This window comes from Mastigoproctus giganteus, chromosome 1, assembly GCF_048544385.1.
Source record: "Mastigoproctus giganteus isolate SK-2022 chromosome 1, ASM4854438v1, whole genome shotgun sequence".
Lineage (NCBI taxonomy): Eukaryota > Metazoa > Arthropoda > Arachnida > Uropygi > Thelyphonidae > Mastigoproctus > Mastigoproctus giganteus.
The window spans coordinates 270,127,529-270,151,090 of NC_143575.1; the positions used below are offsets into that span (position 1 = coordinate 270,127,529).

The window sequence follows — 23,562 nt, forward strand, 5'->3', positions numbered from 1 at the left end:
TTTATGAAAGCAAAAACCCTTCCCTTTACCCCCGATGGTAGTTACCTCTTTGAGTAAATCCCACTTCAGCACACTGTGATCACTGCCACCTAGTGGTTCCTTTACCTGCAGATTCTTGATGCATGAAGAATCACTACTGATATTCCATATTTGTGGGCTAAATTACAAAATTTCATATATAACTGTTACTAATTATACAATATTATTAATTTATAATACAGGTAAGAATTATCTATATAAATGGAAAGTAAAAAGTACCAGGTTAAAAAATTTTTACAATTAATGTTACAATTAAATGTATAATTAAGGTTAAGCACAATTATATGTAGTCTTACCTGTTATTAGCCCCCCCCCCACTTGCTGAGTCTTGATTCCTACTGTGCATTCCGGCAAGGGGTGCTCTCAACAGGTATTTATATAAAAAGATTTCAATCAATTGTCCAATAGTAGATTGCCAGGTATCAGTGATTCTTGTTGGATTATAACCTCGAGGTGGATGGCCTAACTTCATTCTCAGATCTTTGGGGATTGTTTGGCTGGCTAGTTTCCCCAGGGAAAGGGGTAATAATTGGCTGTTCTGTTTTTTGGAGAATTTTTTCCTGTTTTTTTTGGTATTCTTTTACTGTCTCTTTAAATAAGTTGAAGTATTGTGTATTAAATTCAATTCCTTGTTTTCCATTAACAGATGTACTTTCATACAATTTTATGTAGAATGCTTCCTTGAATTTTCTCCTGTTATGTTGCTGGTCGGTGGAAAGAAAATTCTGGTACTGTTGAATTGCCATATATCCCCACATTGGAATGCATGCAAGCAGTGTCAGATTTTTATATTCTTCTGTATTGTATATATTTTTTGTGTTCCTTAATTCTGAAATTGCCTTCTATAAGACTCTCCTATGTTTGTGCCTCCACAACCAATCTAATTGATAAATAGGTCTGGAGACTAGGATTGATGTTTTAAAATCTGTTTTACAGACACCAAATCCTTGAAGAAAGTGCTGATTCCACATTTCCTTGCTTCTTTTCTATCTTTTCACTAATGCCATGTATGTATGTATGTATGCAGATTGTTAGTTTATTGATATTGCTAGGTTGTTTGACCTAGCAATATCAAGACCAAGCAAAAAAAAGCTGACAGTAGGTCAGCTTTTTTTTTTTTTTTTTTTTCTTTGTGATGTGTAATAATAGCTGTAATAATAATTTATAATGTGTGTAATAATGTGTAAATAACAGCTAAATTAATGTGTAAACAATAAATAAATAATGTGTTAATATTTTAAAGTATTTATGTTTCAAATTTCCATGAAAAATCTCACTCCAAAGAGCCTGTTACCATCAATAATGCACTACAGGAGACCCGCACACATGTAACAAAACTCACTAAGGGTTCAGGAATTTCTACATAGTGATGAGGGAATGGGATAGCTACTAAATAATCAATTCATTACTAAAATCTTATTTTGTAATTTAGCAAATCTCTCTCTCTCTCTTGCGTGCGTGCGTGCGCACGCGCACACACACACACACACACACACACACACACACATCCATAATTAGTAAAGAAAGAGAAAAGGGAAAAAAAAAAGGGAAACTAACTGCAGAAAAGTCTGCTCGGAGCAGACAATGGCCCAAATTCGGTTGCCATTGAAGTTTACGACCACTGTGCTTGCCAAGGTAGAATTTCTTAAAGATTTCTTGATACTGGACCATCTCTGTAGGAAGATGAACCTCCATTGGCTGGTATGTTGGCCAATAACCCATAGTAAGAATGTTTACTGTCATATCTACACTACCTGGGGGCTTGATATTTTGTAGGTACTAAAATGGCAAAAGAAATATTGTTTGTAATACATAGGATTTTAATTTGTAATACAAAGATAAAAGGGAAAAAATCTGATAAATTATAGATAAATTATAACTTGAAAAACAGAATGAAGACAACTAACTCATTAGACTCAATCATTAATCAAGAGAAATCATTAGGAGTTATCTACAAATCATTACAACAAAACAAATGCACTCTGTTTTGTTGTTTTAATTCAAAAGGTTCTGTTTATCTGCACATCTTGACATTTTTCTACGAATTTGGGTATGGTGATTCTAGATCAGCGGTTCCAACCTTTTTTGGCTCACGCACCCCTTTCAATATATCATGAACCACTAAGCCTATATTTATCTGAAACTGAATAATAGTTCTGAATTTTTATTATAACATATTTCCATTACTACAACTTTATAAGCAATATCGCATAATAATATTTTAAAATTATTAATAATTTTATATTATAAATAATAATGGTCATTGATAACGAAAAAAAAAATTTTAGTATGGAAAACATTTATTTAACACGATATTTACTGTATGATAGTACACTAATTATAAAGAATTGTGGGAAATGTAGTTTCTTTCGTTGGCAATTCTTTAATTTTATTTTACTTTATCCTATCTTTGTTTATTATTAGTTATAATTTTTTATAACCCTTTTACCACAGCTGAACAGTGTGATATATACCGGCACATTCGCACCCAATCTCCACCACTAACATCCTGTCGCACATGCTTGCTATGTAAGGGTGCGTGACCCAAACCACAACTAAATATAAATTTTGAACTGAATCGCATAAATTAATAAACTATTTTGTAGTTTAATCTAAATAGATGCCATGATAGACTTTTTAGTACAAATCCCCGAAACACTGTCGCGAACCCCCAAGAGTTCACAAACCATCGGCTAGGAACCACTGTTCTACGTGAACTTAGTTTTTGCAGAACATTAGTGGCTTGCTCAGAAATGAAAGAAGATGAAATATGCAATAATTACTATACAGGATTTATTAATAATATTTTAACTTCTGTACAGAATAAAGTATTAATCTTTGCTACAGTAAAGAAATCTTAAAAAAAAATCACAAATTAAAAAGTAGAAGCACTCTTTGGGTTAATCAAAAAATTTTTGTTGAAAATGTACATTTTGTCCTTTCTTTTGTGGTCAGTGCAATCATCCCAAACCAAGAACCAAATATAGTTGCCCATCATGGTTACTCTTTACCCCATTTGTGTCATTTGTTTTTTTTTTTTTTTTTTTTTTTTTTTAGGAGCATTAGCAACTAAGGCCATATTGCTCAGGGGATAATGCGCTGGTCATTCCCTGACCTTTCTACATCCTCCGTATTTGGTGGTGACGGGCTCGAACCCCGGTTTAATCAAGAAGCGTGTGCTACGCACTGCCACTCCTGCCCACCTGGCTATGGAGGCACCCTTTACCCCACCTTCCTTGGTACCTCTTCTTCACTGTCTGTATATATCCTAGTAAAATTTCTTGCTGTACTCTTCACTAATATTGCCTAGTGTGGTCTGAAAAGCAGGTGAGAGTGCAAGTAATAAAGCTTGATTAGCATTCTGCATCCCATTTTCCTGTAACTTTCATGCTTTGTGTGTGCTCAATGTAAGCAGTGTGAAGAAGTTAGGTGCCAACTCAGCTTTGTTATGGGCCTTTATGAACATGATAGATGCCATGTTCATAAAGACTTAAATTGGGGAATCTATCAAGCTCTCAGATGCCCACATCAATGCCAGGGCTTGTGCTTGATCATCAGGCAACACAGCAGCAACCTTCAGGACAGAATGCGCTGGTCCCACAGGAGCTAGTTATTGTCAGTGACTCTACTGTCAGGGAGACAGGAAATATATTGTGCAAAAAGGATAGGTGGAATAGGACCAGGGTATGTCTGCCAGGGGCAAAGGTTTATGACATAGAGCAGATATCTTTTAAGGGCGCAAAGGGTGATATTGTTGTACACGTTGGCACTAATGACATTAAGGATAGGAGATCTGCGGACTTACTTAACAAGTACAGGTCAATGTTGAAAAAGAGTAGTGAGTTAGGGTTAAATTTGAAAGTGTCTTCAATTCTGCCCAGACACAATAGGAGGGAGTATATAATGAGAGCCTTGTCAATCTATTTGGTGCTGGAGAGATTGCACAAGGCTCATGGGGTAGAATTTTTCTCAGTGTGGTCTGTGCTTGCTAACAGGAGAGACTGCTTTTACAGGGATGCTCTTAAATAGAAAGGGTGCACGAATATTTGCTGATTCCAGTAAGACAGTGTTAATGTGTTGGAAAACTGCTAGCTTTAGGGGGGGGGGATTCACAGACTAATAGATTAATGGTAGCCACAAGCAGAGGAGAAAGTGATTCTTGCACTGCTTCTATTTACTTTGGTGCTTCTATTGAAAATGGAAGCAGCCTGGAAAGTGAGGTATTGGAGATTTCAAGGGCTGCTGGGAGTCATCACAGAACAAGTAAATACATGGGTTGGGTTAGGGTAACTAAGAGTAGGAATAGGTGTATGTATATTTGCATGTACACCAATGCTAGGACGATAGTAAATAAATTTGATGAATTTGAATGCTGGTCAAGATATCAAAAGCAGATACTGTTGGGATATCAGAGTCATGGTGCCACACAGATATAAGCAGAGCAGAATTGGAATTTGGGGAGTACAATGTGTACAGGAAGGATAGACAGGATAAAAGGGGAGAATGGGTGATGCTGTTATTTAAGAAACACATGAAATCTAAGGAAGAGCATCCAGTTGACATGGGTGGACTGTGCAGTATTGAGTCAGTTTGGTGTGATAAAAGCACTGGGAAAATCAAGTTGAGAGTAGGAGCTAATGACTGGGAGCTAATGACATAGGGCTAATGACTGGCCTATGACTTTCTTGCACTATAAAGCTAATACTAATTCTTCTTGTTGCAGAAATACTTTGTAGTATTTCTGCAACAAGAAAATTCTGTAGTATTTGTAGTAAATGCACCTGTTATAAAATTTAAATCTCATCCTTTAATTTTTGAAACACTTTGTAGGTACTTTGTATATGGCTAGTTTTGGCTTTCAAAGTAGCATTCATCTCAAACCAATGCAAGGCATTTATTAGTGTCAGATGAGTGGAAGACCACACAACAATTGTTAGCACAGTAAAATTAAAGGGAGAATAAAAGAAAAGGAAAATAAAAAAAGTAATACATGCTACGAGAGCAATATTAGGAATCAGATTTTATATTTTGTGCTAGGTTCAGAAGTTGAGCCTTTAAAAATGTGGATACAAAATTATAAACATGTTTAAATATTTAAAGGACTCAAAATAATAATAATAATACTAAAGCTAAATATGGTCTGGAATAAAATAAAAATAGAAATGCTTTTTTTTTAAATAAATGAATATTAAGTTAAAAATATTTTCACTTCTAATTGAACTTTAATTGGAAAAAAATATTGTTGACAGAACAATTAAACAGTTTTTTTAATTTGAAAGGATGAGTTAAACTGCAGGCTCTTTTACCACTTTTAGATTTGTCTGAGTGGGGGGTGGGGGGAGAGAGTGGCAGATGCTGCTGTTGGAGGTTTTACGGTGCAATGGCAGCTAAAGGCCATTAAGTGGCAGATAATATGCAGATAATGGCCTTGTCTTTCAATACTTTTTTTACAATACAAGTTATGATGGCCAGAAAAAATAGAATTTGGAATTTTAATTAAGTAAAAGTAGAATTTTAAGGAAAAGTAAGAATTTTAGTTAAGGAAAAGTAAAGATACTTCAATATTAATTATGTTATGTTAAAGGGCCACAAAATGTGGGCTTCTCTCTACTCAATCACACTGCATATGTCACACTATTTTTTTGGATAAAGTAGAAGGGAATTCACTGACAGAGTATTCTTTGATGGAAATTTCAAGAGAGAAATCAAGGCTGTCTTATTCAAAATTTTAAATGTAGATTAGTTACAGAAATATATTCTTGATGCATGCAAAAGTGTAGTTATCCCATAGTTCCAATTACCTGTATGATAAAGAATGCCTTTCATCTCCCTCATTAAAAATATGGTTTATCGTCCTATTTTTTTAAACCAGTTATTTCTCTATACAGAGAAACACCATTATCTAAAGTTACTACTGACTGTAACCTCTTGCAAGAAAACTGGTATTCTCCCAAAGCTTTGCTGTTCTAGGAAAATTGTGCGTTATTGAAATAAATTGTATTATTGCAGACAATGTATTTTTCAAAAAATAAAGCTAATCAGTATTATGATAAGAATTGTGATTTTAAATTTTAAAAGGGAATTATTAACATACCTGTTTAAATGCAAGCATAAGTTCTTTTGATAATTCCATATCTTTGAACATACCCTCTAATTTGCTGGTAAAAGCAGCACCACACTCCTGTTTCAACTTTGATAGCATTGATTTCTCAGCATCAACAGAAGCACTCTTACCAACTAATAACCTTTTTGCTAGGTCTTTCTTGTAAAATGCTTCAAACACATCCTTTCCTAAGTTAAAAAAATAAATTAATAAAAAATAAAACAATCTGGAAAAGGGTATAATGAATTAATCATAAAAGAAAATATGTTTTAAAACAGGTTGATCCAAGCAGCAGAGAACTTACTACATATGTAAGCGGAGTATTTGAAAAGTTTCTGGTTTCAGAAAGAAGAGCTATCTGGAACTGAATCAACTTTTATTCAATGCAGCTAACTCTAACAAGACAGCCTTTTAATTTTATTATGCTAAAATCTCATATGATATTTTGCTAAAATAATATTCTATTCAAGGTTTTATCTTGCTAATACTAACTGCAAGTATCCAAAGAAACTGCCCAAATTTGAATTTCTGACAGTGCTACTCTGTGAAACTGCAACTGTAATGGCCACTGTGTAGATCTGAAAGTGGAGACTTGCAAAAAATGTCTCAAGTGGAGGGGAAAATGGAAGCAACAAGATGATTGTATATTTAAAAAACCTAACCATAAGAAAAATGTAACAAGAGAACATTAATGTTATTATGCTATCTAATATGAAATTTTGCTGAGTTGCAGATCATGTCAAGTAACTTCTATTCAAGATTTTATTTGCTAATGCCAACTGCAAGTATCCAAGAAAAAAGGAAAAAATAAAAGAAAAGTAAATTTGAATTTCTCACAGTAATGCACTATGAAACAACAACTGTAATAGCCACTCTAGAGAAGAGTTTGTATTAGGAGAACTGCATGTATGTCACAAGTGTGAGGGCAATGGAAAATAATAAGCAGACTTAAAAAAAAATACAACCACAAGAGGCTGCTCTCTTTGAAAATACCTTTCAGATGACTCACATTTAAGTCTCTGTATCTGCTCCCTATTCCTGATATACAGTATATACTCCTCATGTGATATTTGGAATCCTATAAACATTTGCAACTCATAACGCAAGTGTACAAATACCACAAGATAAGAGACAGTCCATAACAAATTCAGATGACCATCACATGTATGACCTGATTGTGAAACTGAACAAATATAATGTATGAAGAGCACAATACTTGCTGCACAGGACAAGAAATATTCTAAAAGAATACACAAGACTGCACAGAAATTCATGAGAACAACTTTTTATTGCAGAATGTTATGAAAGATCTTGGGGTGGGGGGAGTTGGACATTTTTGGCACTCATGATAAGTGCTGACTACAGTTTTAGTTTTGGAAAGCACTAACACACTTCACATTCTAGAAAGAAAATATAAAAGCTCTGCAGATGCCAATCAGCCACTTGATGAGGATGTACCAATCAGTTAAATTCCATCCAAGTCAAAAAAAAGTTTGAAAGCTCTATCTCATTTGAAAACACAGAGAGAGAGAGAGAGAGAGAGAGAGAGAGAGAGAGAGAGAGAGAGAGAGAACTGTACAAAAAATTCTGGTTGAATAAGAGGCAAGAAGCATTAAAGTTTATCCATGATGAAAAAGAATTTTTTCTTTGTAAAACTAGAACATGAGTTGTATGAGTCATATAAGAAAGATCAGCAACCCCTTCAAAAAGTTCTCTCGACAGTAGCCATTACTGGAGTTTTATAGTAAACCCCTAACAGAAATTTAAATTTGGACATTATTTTTTGAATACAATACTTGCAGCTGGTACCGGCCTCTAACAATCTGCATTAGAGGCAATTACTTGATATGATCTATAAATGAGAAAAATTTCAGATGAAGTTTGACATGCAATGCTAATGGTTTCCTTGTAAAGGCTACAATGATGCAATGCTTCATTTTTTCTAGGCCCCTTACATAGGACCCTCTGTCTTAGCCCCTAGCTACTTCTTAAACACACAGAAAATATTATTATTTGTCATGTTAGCCTTTCAAATGTTTTTTCAGTGAAGGAAAAAAGGGAAGCACATTTAGGGGGATGGAGATAACAACAAAATATAACCTAAGTCAGTGACTGCCTAATAAGGGGTATTGTTTGTTTGTTTTCAGGTGCATCAGGAACTTACACCATACTGTGTACACTGTTAGCTGAAAAACCTAAATTAACTCACAGGGGGAAACTCGACTCCCTCCACCAGAGATTAGCAAACTACAGACTTGACTCAAAAGGATTTTAGAAATTCCTCCAGTCATGGATGGGTATCAAACCCAGATCTCTCCAAATGAGTGGCAAGTGGTAAAACCACTATGTTGTGGTTTAAGGATGTTGTGTAGGAAGAGGATCTTTCTGGAGTGTTTATTATAATGTTTGGCCTTTAAGTGATTGTGAAATTTTAATAGTGAGGAAGCATAATATTAAATAATGGATTTACTCTTTTGAAAGTAATGACTGAATGTCAACCTTTCTTTGTCTCTAAATATTGATTTTATCACTCTGGTAAGTAACAGTGCCATTCTCATCAGATTTGATTTTATTGGCACAAACACAACTGGGGTTATTCTGCACCAGGAAGCTTCTCATCAGAAGGAAACCCTTCATGGTGCCAATCCATGAAATGCTGTTAGGGTGAACAACCTTAGTACAATTTTGGAAAACCATGAGTTTAAGGTAGGATGGAGAATAAAGGATTTCAACACTATAAAAATAACTTCAGTGACATAGCTGAGTAATCTACACAGAAGTTGATGTATCTTAATTGGCCACAGCTCAAATCTGATAATGTTCCTTTTACCACTGATGGTACAATGCATTGATTTCAGCTGCAAAGAAAGTTCTCTTGTCTCTCCAGGAATGCAATCCATGGCAGCAATGACATCACTGTTGGTGGAGAAAATGAGGGTCAGCCAAATATTTTTTTCAAATTAGGAAATAGGTGAAAGTCGATGAGTTCAAAGCTGCACTTGTGAGCAGGCATGTTGTCCTGTGGAACAAGAATCCTCTGAGTTTTCCTTGGTTTGTCTTTGATGTTTTCATGCAAATGCCTAACCAGATCTGCATAATATGCCCCTGTGACTATCTGGCCTTTCTGAAGGTAATCCACTAGCAACACTCCATCAGTCCCAAAAAACCAATGGCATAAGCTTATCAGCAGAAGGAACTGACTGTTTTCTTTGGAGAAGAAGAATAGCTGTTTCCACTGTTTTGGATTGCTCCTTAGTCTCCGGCCGAAAGTGATGGACCCACGTCTCATCCATGATCACAAACCTTGCAAAGAAATTTGCTAGACCTGCTTAAAAATGATGCAAATGTTCACTTGATTTGACAACTCCTGTGCTTTTTATCTACTATCAACAACACTGAGACCCACCATGCTGACACTTTTTTTTTTTTTCATAGTGAGAACCTGTTATTATGTGGTACACACATTCAGAGGAGATGTCGAAGATACTGTCAATGTACCCAACTTCACTAGTCAATCAATCATCACCAAATCATGCACACTGTCAACAACTTCTGGAGTGATGGATGCTTACAATCTATAATTGCTCACATCACCATTTGATTCTACTTTGTGAACAGGAGAGGTTTTTGCCCATCTCCAATCTATAGGAACTTCCCATGAATTCAAGAAGGCTCTCATAATTATGGCCAAAAGTTTGCTTATCTCTTTTACTGCTTCTTTTAATATAATGGGATCGATCCCATCAGCCCCAGTAGTTTTTGGCTACAGCAATTTCTCTTCCAATTTCTTCTCAATTATAACAAAATCACTTAGCTCCAGTTATAACTTCTACTATTGGCTTTCTCATCCCACAAAACTACTTTATGTGTGAATTTTTATTCTTCTTTTTGTTTTAATAAAGATTTTTATTGGCATTATTTTAGCCTTTTTTTTTTCCTTTAAGTTAAAATTTTATTCCTTTCTTTTTGGTCTCTGTCAGGTTGGCTATGATTTATACATTTCGCATGTATACATCATAACAGAAACAGAGACCCTGCTTATTGTGGTGGCTCCTACAGTTTTGGCTGCTGACCCTTTGAAGAAGTAGTTAAAGCCCTAGGACCCACTACTTTAGGTAACATTGTTATTATTTTTATTTTTATGTTAATCAATTTATTTCAGGTTATCTCCTTCACCTTACATGCCTTCTCAATTTTTCCATGGTAATTACAATTGATGTCAGCATCTCTTCCCTATACACACTGAATATAAACATTTGGCTATATGGCTCTTTAAATATGGCTCTTTAAACATTTGGCTATATGGCTCTTTGGCTCTTTAAAAATTACAGCTGTCAGTTACAGGCTCCGCAAAAACGATAAGTGTTTGCCTTTTATTTACATGATTGTTATTTTATATTGTACTTAATACGTAGTCATATAGTTATAGTTACGCTGGTTATTTTTTATTTTTAATCTAGATAAAGAGTTTTTGTGGATTTTACTTACGACAGGTAAAACCGTTATTTCGTTCCATTTTTGTAGCCATTGTTTTTGGATATAGTGGTATGGAATTCAAATTTTTTAATTGAGGTAGCTAGGTAGCTCTAACGCATAATTATATAGTAATACGCTTCACTGTTTCTATTTAATAGTTTCTATTCAAATACTATTGACATTTAATTTATTGATTTTATTAATTTAAACTACCATGCCCCAGACTAGAGCAGCAAAGCAACGGGCACAAAGTGGCAGGAGTGCTGTGACTCGGGGGAGAACTGAGGGGGGCAATTCTCCAACGCATCACAGCCTAAAAAAATGTGCAACTTGTGAAATGTTTGCCGAACTCTCTGGAACGGAACATGATATTGCCATGGGGGATGTCTTTGTGTGTGCGCGATGTAAGGAGTGTAAGGAAATCAGGCGACAACTCAGCGTTGTTATGGGCCTATATGAGAGTTTGAAGGACAGGTTGGATGCCCTCGAAAGATCTAAATTGAGGGGCCCATCAGGCTCTCAGCTGCCCACATCAACGCCAGAGCTTGCACTTGGTCATCACGCAACACAGCGGCAACCCCTAAGGCAGAATGCGCTGGTCCCACAGGAACTAGTAGTTGTTGGTGACTCTATTGTCAGGGAAACGGGGAACATGCTATGTAAAAAGGATAGGAGGAACAGGACCAGGGTATGTCTGCCAGGGGCAAAGGTTGATGACGTTGTAGAGCGGATATCATCTTTCAAGGGCACAAAAGGTGATATAGTTGTACACGTTGGCACTAATGATATTAAGAGTAGGAGACCGGCGGAATTACTCAACAAGTACAGGTCACTGTTGAAAAAAAGCCGTGAAATAGGGTTGAATTTGAAAGTGTCTGCAATTCTGCCCAGACACGATAGGAGGGAGTATATGATGAGAGCCTTGTCGATCAATTCGGCCCTGGAAAGATTGTGCAAGGCTCAAGGGGTAGAATTTTTTTCAGCCTGGACTGTACTTGTTAACAGGAGAGATTGCTTCTACAGGGATGGGATACACTTAAATAGAAAGGGTGCAAGAATATTTGCTGATGCTATCGAGGCAGTGTTAGGTGGGTCGGAAAACTGCTAGTCTGGGGGGGATACAAAGACTAATAGTTTAACAGTAACCGCAGGCAGAGGTGAAGGTGATTCTTGCACAACTTCTATTAGAATAAGAAGCGACCTGTAGCGAGGGGTGTTGGGGGTTTCAGGGACGGATGGCAGTCATCATGGAATAGTTGGGTATATGGGATGTGTTAGGGTAACAAGGAATAGGCATAGGAGCATGTATGCTTGCATGTATACCAATGCTAGAAGTATAGTAAATAAATTTGATGAATTTGAAGTGTTGGTCAAGACATCAAAGGCGGATATTGTTGGGATAGCAGAGACGTGGTGTCACAAAGATATAAGGAATGCAGAACTGGAATTTGTGGAGTACAATGTGTACAGAAAGGATAGACAGGACAGAAAGGGAGGGGGTGTTATGCTGTTAATTAAGAAAAAAATAAAATCAAAGGAAGTGCACCCAGTAAGTATAGATGAACAGTGCTCTGTTGAGTCAGTTTGGTGTGAGATAAGCACTGCGAAAGGAAAAATAAGAGTAGGAGTGTGTTATAGGCCTAATGACTTGAATGAGTACAATGAACAATTGTACAGAGAAATAGAGTGGGCCAGTAAATCAGAATGTCTTATAATGGGGGATTTTAACTTCCCAGATATTGACTGGAACTTGTGGGTTGGTCACTCACACACTAGTCAGACTTTTGTGGATTTATTGGATGATTGTTTTCTGCAGCAGCATGTTCGAGAGGCAACCAGAGAAAGTAACACTCTTGATCTGGTTATCAGCAGTGATCATTCGTGTATTAAGAATTTGCAGATAAAGGAACCACTAGGTGGCAGTGATCACAGTGTGCTGAAGTGGGATTTACTCAAAGAGGTAACTACCGTCAGGGGTAAAGGAAAGGGTTTTTGCTTCCGTAAAGGGGAGTACAGTGGTCTCAGACAGTTTTTAAATTCTGTACAGTGGGATCAACTGACGATGTTACAAACAGTAAATTCTAAGTGGGAAGCATTCAAAGAATTAATCGTGGAAGCTACTAGACTTTATATACCGATTAAGAAATATCGTTCAAGGTTTAGGCCTAAATGGTTATCAAATGAACTAATGAGACTCGTGACAGAGAAGAAAAATGCATGGGATGCATATAAATTATCAGGTGACGCAGAAGCCTGTGGCAGATATAAGCTAGTCTGTAATCAGGTCACAAAGGAGGTTCGGCAGGCGAAGGCGGATTACGAGAAATCTTTGGCAAAAGATGCTAAGAAAAACAGCAAGGATTTCTTTACTTATATAAACTCTAAAAGGAAGGGGATGAATATGATTGGTCCACTTGACATCGATGGTTTGACTGTTGATGATCCTGCTCAGATAGCAAACAAACTGAATGAGTATTTTGCATCTACATTCACACGTGAGGAATTATTACAATTTGAAAATGGAAGAAGGTTATCAAATTGTAGCAAGATACTTAATGATTTTGTAATAACTGAGAGCAAAGTGGAGGAGAAATTGTTGAAGTTAAACATAAGAAAGGCACCTGGGGTGGATGGGATCTATCCAGTTATTTTAAAGGAGGCGGCAAAGCAACTAAGCAAACCCTTAGCCATAATTATGAGAGCATCCTTGGACTCAGGGGACGTTCCCACGGACTGGAGATGTGCAAATGTGTCCCCAATTCACAAAGGTGGATCGAAGGGTGACACGAGTAATTACAGACCAGTTAGTTTAACTTCTGTTCCGGGTAAAATAATGGAGTCGCTGGTTAAAGATGCATTGCAGGATCATCTAGACAAGACTGCAGCAATAATTCAAACACAGCATGGGTTTGTTAAGGGAAAGTCTTGTCTGACAAATTTGATTGGTTATTATGATGTGGTCACAAAGGAACTGGATGCAAAAAATAATTTTGATATCATATACTTGGATTTCAGGAAAGCTTTTGACACTGTTGCGCATGGAAGACTATTGTACAAATTGGAGCAGAATGGTATTAAGGGTAAGTTGCTACAATGGATAAAAGGATGGTTAAGTGCGAGAAGACAGAGGGTGGTAATCAATGGGTGCTGCTCTTCGTGGACTAATGTTATTAGTGGAGTCCCACAGGGTTCGGTGTTGGGTCCACTGTTGTTTTGTGTATTTATCAATGATATTGATGAAGGTATATCAGGCTTAATGTCGAAGTTTGCAGATGACACAAAGGTTGGCAGGGTTGTTAATGACAGTAATGGCAGTGTGCTACTGCAACAGGATCTAGATAATTTGGGCAGATGGGCTAAGAAGTGGCAACTGAAGTTCAACCTTGACAAATGCAAAGTACTGCATATGGGTAGAAGTAACCCCAGAGAAACGTACCAACTGTGTGGTACTACACTTAAGGTGGTAGAAAATGAAAAAGACCTGGGAGTAATTGTGCAGTCAGATATGAAGTTTTCTGAGCAGTGCAGACAGGCTGCTAGGGCGGGTCATGGGGTTTTGTCAATGATATATAGGAATTTTGCTAGCAGGGAAAAGGGAGGTGATTGTCCCTCTGTATAAGGCAATGGTCAGGCCACGCCTTGAGTACTGCGTACAGGTCTGGAGGCCTCATTTTAGGAAGGATGTAGATTTGCTTGAGCGTGTACAGAGAAGAGCAACACGATTGGTGAGGGGAATGAAGGGATTCTCTTACCAAGAGAGGCTTAAGTTCTGCAAATTGCAGTGGCTGGAGACTAGGCACCTGCGCGGTGATCTGATTGAGGTCTATAAGGCCTTGAATGGGTTGAGCACGCTGAATTCTGATGGGATCCTTCCACTTGTTCAGATTACCAACCTACGGGGACATAAGTTCAAATTAAGAAAGGACAGATGTAGAATAGATGTGCGGAAATTTGCCTTTAGCCAGCGGGTGGTTAACTGCTGGAACAAACTTCCGTCTGTCGTTGTGGAAGTTGATAGGTTAAATAAATTTAAGGAGGAACTGGACAGGCATTTGGAGGGAATGGTGTGATTTTTTTTTTTTTTGGCTGATGCTGCATAAGCTTCTACACTTGCTTTCTTGCATCATGTGCCACTACTACTACTACTACTATATTTCATTATGGTCGCCAGGGTTTCTCTACTGTAACTAGTAGTACACAGGATCCATGACACAGTTTAATAATTTTGTTTTAATACTTTGCTTGATTACTATGTCATTCAGTAACCTGATTATTTTTATGAATATTATATATATATATATATATATATATATATGTTTGAATAATGACATTAAGAAAATTTACCTTTACTTTCCCCCTCCCTGTTGATTTAATTTTTATGTTAAATTTTTGCTCTATAGTTTTGCCATACTACTGGCATATGTTTTAATTTGATTTTAATTTTATATTTATTATCAGTTATATATATATATATATGCAAGATTAATAAATCAGGTATGACAGATGCACCTAAAAGTGCAAAGCAGCATTAAACTAAGATTCCTGATACATGGTCAGGTGTAGTCCCTTGATGAAATACCTGATCATGTATCAATATTTATTTCAGCTGACATCAGATCAAGCATTTTTGCATTACCTATATTAGACCATTTACTAAAAATGTTCCCCCCCTATATCTTATGACAACTATACCATTTTCATTTTATTAGTATTTTGATGTACTACTTTTACTTTACAGTTCCCCGACTTTACATTGGCTTAGTAATTCAGCCCATAATTTTCTTAATTCATCATAACCATTCATCATAGGATATTAACATTCTTTTACCTTTCACAAATCTTCTTTTTCTACTTTCCTCACCTTTCTAGTTACTGGCACATTGTGTAACTTTCACATCCATTTATGCATACTTAATTCAACATATTAATACAACTTTTATATATCTATATATATATATATATATATATATATATATATATATATATATAGTATTTAAATAATGTTAATATGTAGCAGTCTTCCTGTTGTTTAAAAATCGATGCAATCCAATAGCCAACCGGACCCTAGGCAACAGCGGTTAAACATAATAAATTCAATAAACTATATTAATAAGCCGTCCATGGGAAACGTTCTTTGCAAGGGACTTTATTAAGGGCCCTTGCAAAGTAAACCCTTACAAAATACAGCCCCCATAAATGGCTGAGCTATCAGTTTCTGTTGTCATCTGCCTGTATATCTGGGCCCAAAAGCATTCCATAATACCCATGTTTAGGTATAAATATTTATACCTAAATATGGTATAGCTGGGACACAGCATGGTTTTGTTAAGGGGAAGTCTTGCCTGACCAATTTGACTGGATACTATGATGCAGTCACAAAAGAACTGGATGCAGGGAATAGCTTTGATATTATATACTTGGATCTTAGAAAGGCTTTTGATACTGTTGCCCATGAAAGACTGCTACACAAATTGGAGCAGTGTGACATTGGAGGCAAATTGCTGCTATGGATAAAGGGGTGGTTGAGGGGGAGAAGACAAAGAGTGGTAATCAATGGACACTGCTCATCGTGGACTAATGTTATTAGTGGAGTCCCTCAGGGCTCAGTGTTGGGTCCATTATTGTTTTCTGTATTTATAAATGATATTGATGATGGTATATCAAGCTTAATGTCCAAGTTTGCAGATGATACAAAGGTTGGCAGGGTTGTCAAGGACACTACTGACACTATGCTGCTGCAACAGGATCTGGAAAGGTTGAGCAGATGGGCTGAGAGGTGGCAAATGAAGTTTAACATTGACAAATGTAAAGTACTACACATGGGAAACAGCAACCCCAGAGCAACGTATCAACTCTGTGGTACTACACTGACAGTGGTAGAGAATGAAAGGGACTTGGGGGTGGTTGTGCAGGCAGATATGAAGTTCTCTGAGCAGTGCAGACGGGCAGCAAGAGTAGCTCATGGAGTATTGTCAATGATATACAGGAATTTTTCCAGCAGAGATAAGGAGGTGATTATTTAACCCCAGGGGCTTACATCTGGTGAGTATGGGCTTGGCACACACAGGGTCCTGAGCTGGATATCATCATTCTTCTCTTTCTTGGTGATTCCTTTCTAATTAATTCTCTCTCTCTCTCTCTCTCTCTCTCTCTCTCTCTCTCTCTCTCTCTCTCTCTCTCTCTCTCTCTCTCTCTCTCTCTCTCTCTCTCTCAGGGTACTTGGGAATTTTTTTTGGCTGGTGCAGCATAAGCCTCAGGCTTTCTTGCACCATATGGCTAATAATAATAATAATAATAATAATATTCCCTTGTATAAGGCAATGGTCAGGCCACACCTAGGGTACTGTATACAGGTCTGGAGGCCTCATTTCAAGAAGGATGTAGAGCTGCTGGAACGAGTACAGAGAAGGGCAACAAGATTAGTGAATGGAACAAAGGGGTGCTCTTACGAAGAAAGGCTTAAGTTTTGCAAATTACAGTGTCTGGAAACTAGGCACCAGCGAGGTGATCTGATAGAGGTGTATAAAGCCTTGAATGGTTTGAGCATGCTCAATGCTGATGGGATTCTTCCTCTAGCTCAGAATAATCACCTGAGAGGGTATAAATTCAAATTGAGGAAAGACAGATGTAGGATAGACGTGCGGAAATTTGCCTTTAGCCAGCGGGTGGTTGGTTGGTGGAACAGACTTCCATCCCTTGTCGTGGAGGTTGATAGCCTAAATAGGTTTAAGGCTCAGCTAGACAGGTATTTTGAACGAACAGAGGGGTGAAGTGGGGTTTTTTTTTTTTTTTTTTTTAGCTGATGCTGCATAAGCTTGCTTTCTTGCATCAAATGCCTCTACTAATGCTAATGCTAATATTAAGTAGCTTAGTTGTAATTTTGTAGAATACAGGCTGGATGACATTTAGCCCGACCGATAGCTAAGGCAAAATAGTAAATAAGCAAAGTTGAGTTGAGAACCAATAATCTGCAAACTTGATAAGCTAAATAAGCTATACTATAATTTTTAGTGTTTCTCACCAACCATTGAAGTAAAAACGGAAACCAAAATCTTAAAAAGTTTGTTTAAGTTTACGATAAATTTACAGTAGATCAAACAAAATACGATTATACAAAATGTTACTGATAATAAAATACTGAATTGATAAAATAATACAAATGTAATTTACAGTGAATATACAAATACAATATTAACTGAAACGCTAAAATAACTGAAGCTACTAGTGACGATCTACACTAGTAAATAGGGCAAAATCGCATTGTAGTACCTCAGAGGACAGAAAAATAGAGTATGAGCGTGCTACGGCGGATCTTTTGAAGTGTGGGTACCCCCAGAGGATCATAGAGAAATACATTAGTGGTGGGCAGAGCAGACGTGAGCCTTTCACACTGATAGCCACCGCATACGTTCCCTACTATCCGGGTTTAACCGAGCATATAGCTCGTATACTAAGGAATTACCAGATGCGCTGTGTGCAGCTCCCAGGTCGGAAGCTGCACACGGTCGTGTCACAGGTGAAAGACCCCATCTCACACGAAAATATAAGTGGGGTCGTATATAGCATCAAGCGCCCGGATTGTGGGGAGTGTTATGTGGGGGAAACAAAATGACGCCTCAAAGATCGTCTGGGGGAGCACACAAACGCGATAAGAAATGCGGATTACGGTAAATCCGCCATAGCTGAACATTTTTGGGAGAAGCAACATCATATCTCCCCGGACGAAGCAGTCATCACTGATCGGACGCATAGATTTTGGGACCGCAAGTGGCTCGAGAGCCTACGAATTAGTTCTATTGGGAACAATATAAATAGAGACAGGGGTACACGCATTCATCCCCTCTTTGAGGCGGTAATCCTTGGAGGGGATGAACGTTTTCGCCTGGAACGCTTCCAAGCCACTTCCGGTTCCAACATGTACGGGAACAGTACACGTTTATGTGAGATGCACCGTGAACCTGCTGGTATTTAATGAGGCACAGCAGTATAGAAGTACACTGTTGAGGAAGAAGGCTTCTGCCTTCTTCTTGAAAGCTTCAGTTATTTTAGCGCTTTTAATCTAGTATATTTTATTGCATTTTAATTCAGTATTTTATTATTATTTTATTTGTATATTCACTGTAAATTACATTTGTTTTATTTTATCAATTCAGTATTTTATCATCAGTAACATTTTGTATAATCGTATTTTGTTTGATCTACTGTAAATTTATCGTAAACTTAAACAAACTTTTTAAGATTTTGGTTTCCGTTTTTACTTCAATGGTTGGTGAGAAACACTAAAAATTATAGTATGAATATACCCAACCCCAGAGGCCTATTTGAAGAGCTAAATAAGCTAACAAAAGGAGAACAGAGAGAAGACTAGTTAAAGTGATAGTACCTCAATCCCCCTCGAATTATTCTAATAGTTCATGAGGTATGAAAAAAGGCAAAAGATGGATAAAGGTAAAAAGCAAAGGAAAAGCGTTTACACAATTATACGTCAGATATTACCGGGAGCGTAACTTCCCGACCCTATAAGAAAGGGATCCTGGTATGGTAAGAAGAGCCAGTACAGATATATTGATAATGAAATACAGGAATGGCTAATTCCTAATAAATTCTAGATGCCAAATAGGCAAAATACGTAGTGCAAATGTTAGGGTTATCTGGCTATATGTAAGGGTATCAGTAAGAGAAATACCCTTAGTGCAAACATAATGGTAATACAGCGATAAACATACATTACCTATCGCTGTATTACCATTATGTTTGCACTAGGGGTATTTCTCTTACTGGTACCCTTACATATAGCCAGATAATCCTAACATTTGCACTACGTATTTTGCCTATTTGGCGTCTAGAATTTATTAGGAATCAGCTATTCCTGTATTCCATTATCGATATATCTGTACTGGCTCTTCTTACCATACCAGGATCCCTGTCTTATAGGGTCAGGAAGTTACACTCCCGGTAATATCAGACGTATAATTGTATAAACACATTTCCTTCGCTTTTTACCTTTATCTATCTTTTGCCTTTTTTTTCATACCTCATGAACTATTAGAGTAGTTCGAGGGGGATTGAGGTACTATCACTTTAACTAGCCTTCTCTCCTTTCTCCTTGTTAGCTTATTTAGCTTATCAAGTTTGCAGATTATTGGTCTACTATTTACTATTTTGTCTTAGCTATCGGTCGGGCTAAATGTCATCCAGCCTGTATTCTACAAAATTACAACTAAGCTACTTAATATTTATACCTAAACACGGGTATTATGGAATGCTTTTGGGCCCAGATATACAGGCAGATGACAACAGAAACTGATAGCTCAACCATTTATGGGGACTGTATTTTGTAGGGGTTTAGCCCTTGACAAAGTCTCTTCAAAGTACTTTTCCCATGGACAGCTTATTAATATAGTTCATTGAATTTATTATGTTTAACCGTTGTTGCCTACGGTCCGGTTGACTATTGGATTGCATCGATTTTTAAACAACAGGAAGACTGCTACATATTAACATTATTTAAATACTACATACATTTAACGATGGATGTAATGTTCTATCACTGATGGCATTAATCCGATTGGACAATATTATAATATAATATCCCTGTGCTATGATTTATAATTATTATAACACTGCTCTATTGATTCTATATATATATATATATATATAGTCATATAAATTAGAATAAGGTTTAAAATAAAAATAAAATAATGCCAGCAGTACGGCAAGACAAGAGCGAAAAGACAAAATTAAACCTAAATTCAAATCAAGCAGGGAGGGATGAGAGGGGTAAAAAGAGTAAAAATATTGCAGCAGAAACTCTAAATTAATTTAGAAAATCTAAATGTACAAATAATAATTCTTTGAAATTTAAAAGCCAATTAAATAGAAATTTAAATCAGGACCATCGCTGTTCTTTTTTTTTTTTTTTTTTTTGGTTTGGTAGTTGTTGGCGCATCGGCTTCTGTGGCCATAGTGCACCTCCCAAGGTTTTTGCAGTACTTTGATCCAAGCCCGAGGCGGGAATCGAACCCGCGACCTTTGGGTTGCCAGGCAGGCACTTTACCCACCTGGCTAGCCCGGTCGGCACCATCGCTGTTCAATTCCCTGCATTGGCGGTTCTATCTGGGGATTGGTGTGGCGGACTGATCTTACGATCGATGTTCCTTTGCGGCGATTTGTTTAACGTTCGAAATGCAGCGATTCCCTGACCATTATTGACATTGTGGTTCTCTGTCGAGATGGGGCATAATGGTCAGTCTATTTTTGTCTTGTTTCATTGTAGTGGTTTAAATCTCTGTTTGGTGATATTTCACATAAATTTGGGCCTAGTGCCCGTCAGAGGGGGCACCGTTAAATTTCTATTTAATTGGCTTTTAAATTTCAAAGAATTATTATTTGTACATTTAGATTTTCTAAATTAATTTAGAGTTTCTGCTGCAATATTTTTACTCTTTTTACCCCTCTCATCCCTCCCTCCCTCCCTGCTTGATTTGAATTTAGGTTTAATTTTGTCTTTTCGCTCGTCTTGCCGTACTGCTGGCATTATTTTGTTTTTATTTTAAACCTTATTCTAATTTATATGATTATATTTCAAGCATCGTGTAGAGGAATATGCTTTTTGCTGCCCCTGATGTATGCTGTACCCTCCTTTTTATTTTATTTTATTTCTTTTATTATTATTTTTTTTATTATGAAATATTCCGTTTTCCAACTATTTCAACGTTATTTAAATATATGTATAATTATATATATATATATATATATATACACACGCACACACATATACAGTCAGTCCTTGTATAACACAATAGCTGTGTTCCTAGAAACCCTTGTGCAATATAAATAACAGGACTTACGGGAAAAATAGGGTTAGGTGACGGCCACCCAAGATTGGACACACATTTGTAACCAAAACATTACCAAACACAATAAATAATCGTAATAAAACACTTACACAGTTGAAAAATGTAAAATTAATAATTTAATCATTTAATTTTAGATTCCTACCTTAAAAATAAATGAAGATAGCTTGAGAAAGGGTTGAAGCAGCGGGGAAAGTGGCGGCAGGTTGTCATCATTATCGGAACTGGGAGGTGGAGGAGATGCAGATGAGAACTTTGGATGAAATGTGGTCACCCCAGAACTACAGGGCTGTGGCTCATTTTCTCTCTCTTTCTTGGGAGTTTTCATAAAAAAGACATCTAGTTTTTGCTGTTTTGCAATCTTCCTTCTTTCACAAAGCAACTGCTTATATGGCTCCAAAGCAGATTGAATTGTATGAAGTGCTCTTCTGCTTCTTTCTGCATTATAATTATTATCTTCTAGCCATTGCATACTTTTCTCAAATGAATTTAAAACTGAAGAAAATTCTAAAGTAGAAAGCTGTTTTATGGTGGCATTCAGGCATTCAACTTCGTCATCTTCCTCACCTTCCACCTGCCCTCCAGCAACAAGTTGTTGCAGTTCTTCAATTGAAAGTTCTTCTTCATGAGACTGAAGCAACTCTTCTAAATCTTCTTCCTCCAATTCCTCAAAGCCGACCTACTTTGCTAGGGCAACACAATGTCCTTTTAATTTAGGAAGCTCGTTTACAGGATCAAAGCCTTTAAAATATGTATATGTATAATTATACATATACTTTAAAAGCATGAATAAATTCTGGTAAAAGAGGCCGCCAAACACCATGTACGCATTCTTTTGTCACTTCGTTCCAAACTTCCACAATTATGTAAATTATGTTGAATTGCTTCCAGAAGTCTAGTTGGTGCATTTTTGCCCTCTGTTTCTGTTATCAACATCTTAAATGTGCGCCTTGTGTAATAGTGCTTAAAAGCAGCATGGTCAAGTGGCTGGATAAGAGATGTTGTGTTAGGGGGTAAAAACAGGATTTTGATGTTTGGTGACAGTTCAGCAAGGGTTGGAGGGTGACTTGGTGCATTGTCAAAAAACAATTAAAATCTTAAAATCCAAATTTTTCTTTTTGCAGTAGCTTTGAAACACATTAGTAGAAGATCAGTGAAGATCTGCCCTGTCATCCACCCTCTTCTGCTGTTCTTAAAGTAAACACCAAGGGTAGGCCTTACGATCCCTTTTAACACTCGTGAATTGGCTACATGATAAAAAACAACAGGCTTCAGTTTCAAGTCGCCACTTGCATTTGCTCCTAACATAATGGCCAATCTATCCTTAGCAGCTTTGAAGCCTGGAGCTCGTGCTTCCTCTCTTGAGATATATGTTCGTGATGGCATTTTTTCCCAATACAGTCCGGTTTCATCAAAGTTGAAATTTGGTCCAGTGTATAGCCCTCTTTATCAACTAGTTTTTTCAGTATCAGCAGAAATGCCTTTGCTGCTTCTTCATCTGCACTTGCAGCTTCACCTGCAAGAAGATAATTTCACATTATGGAAAGTCTAACATTTCCTGAAATTATTGAACCAGCCACTACAGGCAGTAAAGGGAGGCACTTCTTGAGGGTTTTCAACTTTATTTCTGAGGTCTTTAAATATTGCCAATGCCTTTGCTTTTATTGTAAGCAAACTTGTTCCTGATCTCTTCTTTGTTTGATTGTCTATCCAAAAAGATAAAATACATTCCATATCTTCCAATTCTTTATGTCTTGATCTAATTGATTTTGCTACACTTTGAGTTGTTCCTGCTATGAAAGTTGCTTTTTTCTGCATTCTTTCTAATTGTTCTCAGCATTTCCTCATTTAGGCCTGCAGCACAGACAGTATCACATGTTCTTTCATTCCATTCAAAGCGTTTCACAATTTCATATTTTTATTCTATCAATATTGCTTTCTTTTTTTCTCTGAACCTGTAGTATTTTCACCAGAATGCTTCCTTTTCACACTTTTTCAAGTATTTTACTAATTTTTTTGAGAATAGAGCACGAGTATAAAAAGAACAAAAAATGAGGAGGCAAGTTTGATACACATAAACACACAGCG

At 36.9% G+C, this 23,562-nt stretch overlaps 1 protein-coding gene across 1 annotated transcript in view; it reads right to left on the reverse strand.

Annotated features, from left to right (window-relative positions):
- The window catches only part of Cul4 (cullin 4), a 252,454-nt gene that overhangs the window by 65,801 nt on the left and 163,091 nt on the right, over positions 1-23,562 (reverse strand). The window contains exons 12-14 of the mRNA XM_090386353.1: positions 6,134-6,330; positions 5,030-5,032; positions 1,597-1,818 (exon numbers count right to left, since the gene is read on the reverse strand). Of these exons, the coding sequence (XP_090242479.1) occupies positions 1,597-1,818; positions 5,030-5,032; positions 6,134-6,330 (422 nt within the window). The remainder of the gene's footprint in view (positions 1-1,596; positions 1,819-5,029; positions 5,033-6,133; positions 6,331-23,562) is intronic.